Genomic DNA, 11864 nt, shown 5'->3' with positions numbered 1-11864 from the left:
CCAAGATTTTGGATCAACTTTACTATCATTATTCTGAATTCTTTTTCAGGTAGACTGCCTATTTCCTCTTCATTTGTTAGGTCTGGTGGGTTTTTACCTTGCTCCTTCATCTGCTGTGTGTTTCTCTGTCTTCTCATTTTGCTTAATTTGCTGTGTTTGGGGTCTCCTTTTCGCAGGCTGCAGGTTCGTAGTTCCCGTTGTTTTTGGTGTCTGTCTCTAGTGGCTAAGGTTGGTTCAGTGGGTTGTGTAGGCTTCTGGGTGGAGGGGACTGGTACCTGTGTTCTGGTGGATGAGGCTGGATCTTGTCTTTCTGGTGGGCAGGTCCATGTCTGGTGGTGTTTTTTGGGGTGTCTGTGGCCCTATTATGATTTTAGGCAGCCTCTCTGCTAATGGATGGGGTTGTGTTCCTGTCTTGCTAGTTGTTTGGCATAGGGTGTCCAGCACTGTAGCTTGCTGGTTGTTGAGTGAAGTTGGGTCTTGGAGTTGAGATGCAGATCTCTGGGAGATTTTCACCGTTTGATATTACGTGGAGCTGGGAGGTCTCTTGTGGACCAGTGTCCTGCACTTGGCTCTCCCACCTCAGAGGCACAGCACTGACTCCTGGCTGGAGCACCAAGAGCCTTTCATCCACACGGCTCAGAATAAAAGGGAGAAAAAAATAAGAAAGAAAGAAAGAAAGAAAGAGAGAGAGAGAGGGAGAAGGGAGGGAGGGAGGAAGGAAGAAGATAAAATAAAATAATTAAAATAAAAAATAATTATTAAGAAAAAAATTTTTTTAAGTAATTAAAAAAAAAAGGACAGACGGAAGCCTAGGACAAATGGTAAAAGCAAAGCTATACAGACAATATCACACACAGAAGCATACACATACACACTCACAAAAAGAGAAAAAGGGAAAAATATATATATATCTTTGCTCCCTAAGTCCACCGCCTCAATTTGGGATGATTTGTTGTCTATTCAGGTTTTCCACAGATGCAGGGTACATCCAGTTGATTGTGTTAATCCGCTGCTTCTGAGGCTGCTGGGAGAGATTTCCCTTTCCCTTCTTTGTTCGCACAGCTCCCGGGGTTCAGCTTTGGACTTGGCCCCGCCTCTGCGTGTAGGTCGCCTGAGGGCATCTGTTCTCCGCTCAGACAGGACGGGGTTAAAGGAGCCGCTGATTCGGGGGCTCTGGCTCACTCAGGCCGGGTGGGGGGAGGGGTACGGACGCGGGGCGAGCCTGCGGCGGCAGAGGCCAGCGTGACGTTGCACCAGCCTGAGGGCACCGTGCGTTCTCCCGGGGAAGTTGTCCCTGGATCCGGGGACCCTGGCAGTGGTGGGCTGCACAGGCTCCCGGGAGGGGAGGTGTGGAGAGTGACCTGTGCTCGCACACAGGCTTCTTGGTGGCGGCAGCAGCGGCCTTAGCGTCTCATGCCCGTCTCTGGGGTCCGCGCTGATAGCCGCGGCTCGCGCCCGTCTCTGGAGCTCCTTTAGCGGCGCTCTGAATCCCCTCTCCTCGCGCACCCCGAAACAGTGGTCTCTTGCCTCTTCGGCAGACTTTTTCCCGGAGTCCCATGGCGCACTAGCCCCCTTCAGGCTGTGTTCACGCCACCAGTCCTATCCCTGGGATCCGACCTCCGAAACCCAAGCCTCAGCTCCCAGCCCCCACCCTTCCCAGCGGGTGAGCAGACAAGCCTCTTGGGCTGGTGAGTGCTGGTCGGCCCCGATCCTCTGTGCGGGAATCTCTCCGCTTTGCCCTCCGCACCCCTGTTGCTGTGCTCTCCTCTGCGGCTCCGAAGCTGCCCCCGTCCGCCACCCGCAGTCTCCGCCCACGCAGGGGCTTCCTAGTGTGTGGAAACCTTTCCTCCTTCACAGCTCCCTCCCCAAGGTGCAGGTCCCGTCCCTATTCTTTTGTCTCTGTTTATTCTTTTTTCTTTTGCCCTACCCAGGTACGTGGGGAGTTTCTTGCCTTTTGGGAGGTCTGAGGTCTTCTGCCAGCGTTCAGTGGGTGTTCTATAGGAGCAGTTCCACGTGTAGATGTATTTCTGATGTATCTGTGGGGAGGAAGGTGATCTCCGCGACTTACTCTTCTGCCATCTTGAAGCTCCTCCTTCTGAAACAGCTTTTATAATAACTTTTGGCTTGATTTCTGTCACTTACCAGTCTTTTTTAAAATTTATTTTTTATTTTGTCACTTACTAGTTTTAACATAGGAAAAAAGTGTCTTTATTTCTGTAATTATTAGATGAGACTTCCAATACCTGTCTCTAGCCTTCCTTGGAGGAATATTATCAAGATAAATAAGTTGATATAAGTGACATAAGGAAAGGGTCATAGAATTACTGCTTTTGTGGGTAAAAAATATATAAGGATAGGGAACTGGAAGTTAAAATATTCTTACACTGTATTTGATCAAGTTTAGGATGGCACTGATTTGAAGACATACCCCAATTTCACAGATGCTCAAATACATGTCTGAAATACATAAAGTATTGTATAGTATTCAAAAGTTTTCTTAGAGAAAATGAGACTAATTTTGAATTGTCTTTTTTGCTTTTACTTAGGAAGATGTGGCATCATTTAAGAAGCATAATGTATATTTACATGAACTTGTGTGAAATGATGTCTAAGAATGCAGCAAGTTGTATAATAACATGTAGAGCATAAATCAATTATATTAACCACAGAAGACACTCAAATACTATTATATATTGACGAAAATTCTTAGAATTCTTAGATACACTTCTAGAGAGATACAGAGCAAATTGCTACAATCAAAAGACAGCAGCCTCAACTATGATATTAAGTGTTTTTATAAGAAGATATTCATGTAAAAGTAATACAAAAATAAGTTTTTAGAAAAGAAAAATTAGAAATTAGATTTTTAAAAATCTACCCATAATTTCACCAACAAGATGAAGTTAGAAGAACAAAAAAGTGAAAATTACCCTTAACTCTATCATTGAGATATATTCCAGGTTAACATGCTGTTTTCTAGCCTTTGAGAGTAAAATGAGATCAGAAAGCACTTATTCCTTTTAACCTGCTTTTCTCAAGCTTTTCCATCAGCAAATGGGACACATCTAATCAATACCTCAAAAAGACAGCTGAATTTACACATTCACCCCTATCAGCTGTGTTAGCCCACTATGAATCAAGCGTCCTTTTTGGCTAGAATTGTATCAGTCAAAGGTCCATCATCTCAGGCCCACCAGATGGAACGGTGATCAAAAATCCCAATTGTGTTGTGAAACCTATTTGTTATTTCTTAATAAAAAAAGCTCATCCAGCAAATCCTTTCAAAACAAGGAAAGGAAAAAAATGTCAAGTGGGTTGAAGGGGATGGGAACCATTATGGGGAACAGAGTGCTGCCTTAGGAGGGTCGTGACTGCCCTCTAGGGGTAAAGACTCGCCCTGCACACAGAACACCAGAAGGCACTAACCGGCGTGAGCTTAGGAATTCTAACCCCTCCCTCTAATAGGACCACGAATTTGTTTTTGTTGGTCACCATCACTACTTTTATCATGTAACCGCGTGATTCCATTTTTCCATTTCTCTTCTTGGCCCGTGGAGTAGGATACAGACAGTGGCTAGTTTCATTGACAAAATGTCCCCTCCGCTTTGCCTTACTCTATTTGGAGAAGTTCACCAAAGGCAAAGAGCTGATGTGGCATCTAGGCTGGAAAATGCAATTCAGACAGCGTCCTGGGAGGGATCCGACTAAGTGGTTTTATGGGGGCGGGGGAAGGGAGTGCCGAAAGAAAATACTTTCCAAAAATATTTACCAGACAAGAAAAAGAACTAAGCCTGTGACCAAGACATTCCAAGGAGACACCCTTTGACAGAAGCAATTTTCCAGACCTGTTCCCCAGAAAGGTGGAAATGGCCAATTCCCACTCCCCCCTCCAAGAGCCCAGCTCATACTTTTTCTAAAAATAAACACAGCTAGAGCCAGAAGACACCTTCTAAACTGAACATAATTCAAAAACAGACTCTGCTGTCATTTGCAGGGGAGTGCACGAAGGACATTTTGGAGCCAGGCTTCTTGGAAAGACTATAAGCATTGACTGATGTCACTAAAGAACATAGCTAGAGGAGGGACTTAAGTGAGACATTCTTCTTCCAACAGAGTATTTAGAAAGAAATCATCCCAAGGCACACGATGGGGAAAGTGGCCCAAGTCAGGAAAGGAAATCATTCATATTATGTATTCCTTACTTTCTGAAGAGAAAGTCCTACAGTCTGAACACTTGATGTATGCCCCTCTGGTTATGTTCACCTGAGTCTGGAGCTTTCCCAAAAGCCTGCCATGTGGCCAGGACTCTTTTCCAACACACCATGAACCTTACAGCCTGGGACATTTGCAAGACCACAGTCATTAATCATGTCACTCCCCTGCAGAACAGCCTTCAGGGGCCTTGGTGTGCTTTCTGCATCTACATCACTCTCTGGGCTCACCTGTGTGTTTGTCCTTCTTATATCTTAATCCACGCTCAGGCCAGTTTCCTAGCCACCGGGTAGATGTACCATGTTCATGACCATGTGCATGCACTGGTGCACAAAATGACTTTTCCCTGGAATACCGGCTCCTCTCCCCACTACCTAATGTCTAAGTGCCCTCCCAGTTACCCTCCTGTGTGGCTTCCCACCCAAGTCCTCCTTCAGCCTCCTTCAGAGCACACCTTCCTGCCATGACTAGGAACAATAGGATGTTGTGTGCGTGGGCTCTGCATACCCTACCTGGTTAATAGTATAATACTATGACCCTATTCTATGTACCTTATATAGTACTTATTATTTTGGTGCTATTATTATGCCCATTGTACAGATAGAAAACTTGAGTGTCAGAGATATTAAATCTAAGATCTCATAGCTACCAAGCTTCTATGATGTCCACCCTGCCTCCCTCTCAACCTTTATCTTGTACCACTTTTCCAATTACTCTGTTCAAGGCATACTGGCTTTTTTTTTTTTTCATTCTCAAAAATAAAAAACCAAAGTCAAGCTTATTCTCACCTGAGAGTATTTCCACCCACTTTAGTTAGAAATTAGATTAGTTGGGAAAGCCGCCCCGACTTTTGCAGAACTGGTTCTTGCTTTCTATTATACATCACCTTTTAGAAGCCGTCCTGGTCCACCCTGTCTAAAACTGCACCACCCCACCCCCGTTTTCTCTTGTTTCATGTTCTTCAAAGCACTTGTCATTTCTGGTATCTTCTCATTTATCTTTTTTTTTTTTTTAGTATTTATTTATTTTGGCTACACTGGGTCTTAGTTGCAGCATGCAGGACCTTTTAGTTGCAGCATGCAGACTCTTAGTTGTGGCATGTGGACTCTTTAGTTGCGGCATGCATGTGGGATCTAGTTCCCCAGCCAGGGATCAAACCCGGGCCCCCTGCGTTGGGAGCGCAGAGTCTTACCCACTGGACCACCAGGGAAATCCCTCATTTATCTATTTATTTACTTGTTCTACTGGACCATACTAGTGCAACACAAGCTCCACGAGAGCAAGAACCTGGTCTGTGTTGTTCACAGCTGAATCGCTGGAAGCTAGAACAAATGCCTGGCATTTAGTGGCACTCAAGAAATAACTGTTGAATGGATAAATTACTCTAATATTCATGATTTTAGCCTCTATTTTATGTGACCTTTCCCTAAATTGTAGTGTTTGTGTACTTATGGTTTTTACCATATAACTTAGCCATCACGTAATTATGGTTTTAAGTCAATGCTGTTTGCTATGATTTCAGTCACATTCAGGTTCAACCTGTATGTGTGCGTTTAATCACTGATTCTCACGAACTGGTTTTGCCTTTCCAGCTACAGCCTGTGCTCAATGGACATCTGCATTTCCTATTTCATCCAGCAGAGGACTGATCAGACAAGGTCTCAAACCGTTGTTGAGTGAACAGATAATTTTGTGATTCAGGATGAAGTGGGTGATGTGGAGTGCACTTTTTTCCTGCTTTGTTGAACTCCATTCAGGAAACATCTTGAGTCTGAAATCAAAGTTTTCAGGTTTTTCTATGTTTCCTGACAACTCAGCTGTCTGGGGTTTTTTGGGGTTTTTTTGTTGTTGTTTTTTTTGCCCAGCCCAAGTCCTGAGCCCACTGGCATTTCCAGGAGGTCCTAAGCTTGCAGCCCACCGAGGCTGGAAGTAATCAGCAGATAGAAAGGGTTAAAAACAAATTAACCCCTTCCTGAGGTAATTTTCTGCCTGGTTAACATGAAGAATGGAAAAACATTTAAACTGAGAGAGTTACGGAAAGAATGCTGGCTGGGTGGTTGGCCAATATATTTTGTGTCTGGAACACGTTTTCTTGAATTTTAATATTTGAAGAGCTCTTTGCAAATTATCCCATAAAGTAGAAGAAATCATTTAATATATCAAGCTGCATATAACATAGGCAAGTCAGGCTGCCATAAAGCACACACACACACACATGCAGAAAAGAGCTGGTAAGACTAAACACCTTTGCTTACACGGAGCTTTAAATTCTTGTGAATTCACTGTTACATACCAGTCTCATTTCAGAGAGGATTTCAATTATTAAAAATATACACAATATCCACGTTAGCATTAAAAATGTAAGTAAAAGAAAAAAAAATGAGGGTTACATAAAATGGGCCTAAGTGGAAGTTAGAAATTTCATCCAGCATTAAAGTATATACATATTTATTGGGTGGGCCCCAAAATCGCCTTTAAACTTTCTTGCCACCAAATCCAAACATTAATTCAGTTTCAACATATGAGTAGATGACACTAGCATTTCTATCCCTGATACCTAAGTTAAATAAGCAAGCACAACTGCATTCAAAGAAATGTGAAGACAGACTATCATCAAGAATAACAAACTCATTGCAACAAATTTCTAAGGCACTTGGGACAATGTTCTGAGTTCTCAGAATGATCAATATTCCCTTTCTTCTCCTTTTACCAGAGTTCTAAAGAAAAACCTGTATTAAAAAATCTTTAGCTAAGCAGGACATATTCTAATTATTGGAGCATTCCCCTGCCCCTGCTTTTGCCAGTTGAGAGTTACGCACATAGGTAACCCAGACAAAAGGTAAAAATATGAAAACTCTTACGTGTCATCTGTAAACGTGATTCCAAAATACTCCTTTTCTTTCAGGTTGAAATGAGAAGCCACGAGGTCCAGTAACTCTCTTGATAAAAGTTTGGGCTGTTAAGATAAAAATATGATTAGAAACAATTTGGTCCCTTCTCTCTCTTACTGCTACCACTTTCCTCTGTCCCAAACAGTTTAAAGCAGCCTTTGTTTGTTTGTTTTCCGACGCCCGTGCCCTTTTGTTGCTTAATCTACTATAGACCATTCTCTAAGGGTTCGGGAAGGGGAGGAAATACGAACAGGAACATCACTGAGATCATCATTTTGATATATTTGCAATTCCGTCCAGCACCTTAGTTTTTCCTCTAAAGTAAAAGTGTATTCACTAATGCATTGATGTTTTGGAAAAAATGCTCTTTTATATATAGTATGGTGCTGGTGATCAAGACAAAGAATATTAAACACCGCCTAGACTGTAGGAATAACTTGGCTGGGTGACGGTCAATTGAAGAGGCTCAAGAGCCAGAGAGAACTAACACCACCACCAACAACAACACAATAATAATAATAGTGACTGTTTATTGTGCTGGACTCCTTCTACCCATTATTTCATTTTAATCCTTACAATGAGTCTACGAAGTAGGGGTTCTTGCCATTTTATAGATGACCCAACAAAGGCCAAGAGCAGTCAAGCACCTTGCTTGATGTTCCAGTTAGTTAAGGACCTGATTTGAACCCAGTTCTGTCTGAATCCAAAGACTAAGCTTTTCACTTCTCTCCAGAGATGGAGTAATTGTATCCATTGGGCGGATCACCACCACCAGTACTTACTGGGCACCTCATTAGAGAAGAATCTAGTCTATGAGCTTTTGGGAAGCACTGGCTCTGGTACCAGGGAAGAAGCATGGTTTGGAATCAGCCAGAATGTCCAGAGTGAGAGCGGATGGTGGATTTGCAGAGACTGGGGAAGGAAAGGGGGATTTGCAGAGAGGCATTCTAGGTGGACTTCGTCTGAACTTTGAGCCAAACATTTTAGGGCTCATTATGGTAGTTTGAGGGTTGGACGTTTGTTGTTGGGGAAGAAAGAACCATCATGAGAAAAAAAGAAGAAAGAAAAAAAGTTAAAGGAAAAGAAAAAAGAAAAGAAAAGAAATAGAAATCTAGACCAAAAGGTCTACTCTGGTGAAACTATGATTGATGTGCTATTTTCATTCTAATTGAAGCCTGTACACAGTGGGCTCGGCACAGCCTCAGAAAGGAGAAGAATTTAGGTTTGGTGAAGGGAGGGAATTCTAGCCACGGCTTTAGGTGTGGCTGTCATCAGGCACTTCCACGATTTTTCAAGATTCTGGGTCCAGAGTGTTGGGTGAATAAAGAGAGAAGCATCAGTAATTAAGATATCATCACTCATATAGTCCCATGTGTTTTACAGAGATTTCATTCACATATATAATCTAGTTTGATGTTTTTTTAATTATACTGAAGTATAGTTGATTTACAATGTTGTGTTAATTTCTACTGTACAGCAAATGGACTCAGTTATACATAAACATATATATATGCTTTTTTAATATTCTTTTCCACTATGGTTTATCACAGGATATTGAATATAATTCCCTGTGCGATACAGTAGGACCTTGTTTATCCATCCTGTATCTACTAGTTTGTATCTGCTAATCCCAAGCTCCCAAGCTCCCAAACTGACTTGCAGACATAGAGAACAGACTTGTGGCTGCCAAGGGGGAGGGCGGGGAAGGGAAGGTTTGGGAGCTTGGGATTAACCTAGTATTAATCTAGTATGATTTCAATGTGACGGGAAAGTGGCAGAATGACGAGTCTCAGCTCACAAAAACCCTTTCAGGGAAGCATTATGGTCTCCAGTTTACCAACAAGAGGTGATTCAGAGAAGTCAAGTCACTTGCCCAGGGTCACACAGCTACTGAGTGTCAAAGCTCAGACTGCAATCCAAGCATTTCTGAATCCTGTCACCAGTCTCTAGTTACTCTTAAATACAGCTAGGTTTCCTGGCTTTGAAGCTTTATCCCCCATAAACAATCCTGTGTCACTGGCTCTGAGGCACAGATAAGCAAGCAGGCTGAACATAGGCCACAAGGCCTACAGAGGGAACCAAGATGGCTTGTCCCTGTGTGGCATCACCTACCTGAACCAGCAGCTCCAATCTCCTGTCATCCAGGAGGTGCACCTGGCAGTGCCTGCCTTCTGTCATCTGTGGAGACAAGACAGCAAGAGTGGCATCAGGCTGGGGCTGGCAGGCAAACCCTTCAACTTGATTTACCATTTCTTTTACAGGTGATGTGCTCAGCCTAAAAATGCCATCAGTTGAGTTAATCAACAGGTTTGGTCATAAACAGATTTATTATATGGCATCAGCTCTTGCATTTACTTTTATTTTTATTTATTTTTATTGTATATTTTTTGGCTGTGTTGGGTCTTTGTTGCTGTGTGTAGGCTTTCTCTAGTTGGGACGAGCGGGGGCTACTCTTCATTGTGGTACGCGGGCTTCTCATTGCCGTGGCTTCTCTTGTTGCAGAGCACCGGCTCTAGGTATGTGGGCTTCAGTAATTGTGGCGCGTGGGCTCAGCAGTTGTGGCTCGCGGGCTTAGTTGCTCCGCGGCATGTGGGATCTTCCAGGATCAGGGCTTGAAGCCGTGTCCCCTGCATTGGCAGGCGGATTCTTAACCACTGTGCCACCAGGGAAGTCCCTATTTTTATTTTTTTAGCTCTTAGATTTAAAAGAAAAAAGAATGAAAACTTGTTTATCCATCCTGTATCTACTAGTTTGTATCTGCTAATCCCAAGCTCCCAAGCTCCCAAACTGACTTGCAGACATAGAGAACAGACTTGTGGCTGCCAAGGGGGAGGGCGGGGAAGGGAAGGTTTGGGAGCTTGGGATTAACCTAGTATTAATCTAGTATGATTTCAATGTGACGGGAAAGTGGCAGAATGACGAGTCTCAGCTCACAAAAACCCTTTCAGGGAAGCATTATGGTCTCCAGTTTACCAACAAGAGGTGATTCAGAGAAGTCAAGTCACTTGCCCAGGGTCACACAGCTACTGAGTGTCAAAGCTCAGACTGCAATCCAAGCATTTCTGAATCCTGTCACCAGTCTCTAGTTACTCTTAAATACAGCTAGGTTTCCTGGCTTTGAAGCTTTATCCCCCATAAACAATCCTGTGTCACTGGCTCTGAGGCACAGATAAGCAAGCAGGCTGAACATAGGCCACAAGGCCTACAGAGGGAACCAAGATGGCTTGTCCCTGTGTGGCATCACCTACCTGAACCAGCAGCTCCAATCTCCTGTCATCCAGGAGGTGCACCTGGCAGTGCCTGCCTTCTGTCATCTGTGGAGACAAGACAGCAAGAGTGGCATCAGGCTGGGGCTGGCAGGCAAACCCTTCAACTTGATTTACCATTTCTTTTACAGGTGATGTGCTCAGCCTAAAAATGCCATCAGTTGAGTTAATCAACAGGTTTGGTCATAAACAGATTTATTATATGGCATCAGCTCTTGCATTTACTTTTATTTTTATTTATTTTTATTGTATATTTTTTGGCTGTGTTGGGTCTTTGTTGCTGTGTGTAGGCTTTCTCTAGTTGGGACGAGCGGGGGCTACTCTTCATTGTGGTACGCGGGCTTCTCATTGCCGTGGCTTCTCTTGTTGCAGAGCACCGGCTCTAGGTATGTGGGCTTCAGTAATTGTGGCGCGTGGGCTCAGCAGTTGTGGCTCGCGGGCTTAGTTGCTCCGCGGCATGTGGGATCTTCCAGGATCAGGGCTTGAAGCCGTGTCCCCTGCATTGGCAGGCGGATTCTTAACCACTGTGCCACCAGGGAAGTCCCTATTTTTATTTTTTTAGCTCTTAGATTTAAAAGAAAAAAGAATGAAAAACAAAGACCACTCAATATATTGAAAAAACAATACCTATACAACACACAAAATTATACTATGAAAAGCAGGTTTCCTTCCCAGAGGAAACTACTATACTTTTCCTTGAATCAATATTTTATTTTCCAAATGAAGATGGTTTTATTCATTGTTGTGTTTTAATAAACACAATACATGCATAATTATAGGATGAAAAACAAATGATACTAAAGTTAAAATGTAAAGTCTCCATTTTTGAAACTTTGGCCCTCCGTTGTAGTATTCATATCACTACCATAATTAACAGTTAAGAATAGTTAAGATAGGGAGTTCCCTGGTGGTCCAGTGGTTAAGAACCGGTCCTGCATGCGGCGACACCGGTTCAATCCCTGGTCAGGGAACTAAGGTCCCACATGCCGCAGGGCAACTAAGCCCGCGCACCCGCGTCCGGAGCCTGTGCTCCGCAACGGGGAGGCCGCGGCAGTGAGAGGCCCGCGTACCAAAAAAAAAAAAAAGAAAAAAAAGAAGAGTTAAGACACCCAGTTAAGAACAATTCGATGTATAAATTACTAATTATATTTAATTTTTTATCACTTATAACTGCAATACTGGTAAATTAATCCTTGTAAAATATTTAAACAACGCATAAAATGCAAAGATCAACTTTGAGTAACTCATGCTCCAAACCTTTCTACCTGCAGAAATTACCACTCTGTCAGACTGAGGAGAATCCTCACAGACCATCTTTATATGGATTTTCAGATATACACATGTACATGTTAAAAAAACATATTCTCATGTTAAATGTTTTACTTTAATATTATTATATTGGACATATTTTGAAATGAAGCAGGTACTCTTTTTTTTTAACTTTTAAAAAATAATTTATTTATTTTATTTATTTATTTATTTGTGGCCGCATTGG

At 42.9% G+C, this 11864-nt stretch overlaps 1 protein-coding gene across 1 annotated transcript in view; it reads right to left on the bottom strand.

The window, feature by feature from the left end:
• FRMD4B (FERM domain containing 4B) overlaps positions 1–9308 on the bottom strand; it is a 129858-nt gene extending 120550 nt beyond the window's left edge. The window contains exons 1-2 of the mRNA XM_024123922.1: positions 9216–9308; positions 7074–7168 (exon numbers count right to left, since the gene is read on the bottom strand). Coding sequence (XP_023979690.1) covers positions 7074–7168; positions 9216–9281 — 161 coding nt within the window. The 5' untranslated portion in view covers positions 9282–9308. The remainder of the gene's footprint in view (positions 1–7073; positions 7169–9215) is intronic.
• Positions 9309–11864: the final 2556 nt, after the last annotated feature.

Source organism: Physeter macrocephalus, chromosome 18, assembly GCF_002837175.3.
Source record: "Physeter macrocephalus isolate SW-GA chromosome 18, ASM283717v5, whole genome shotgun sequence".
In the NCBI taxonomy this organism is placed as follows: Eukaryota; Metazoa; Chordata; class Mammalia; order Artiodactyla; family Physeteridae; genus Physeter; species Physeter macrocephalus.
This window is presented reverse-complemented; position numbering and strand designations above follow the sequence as displayed.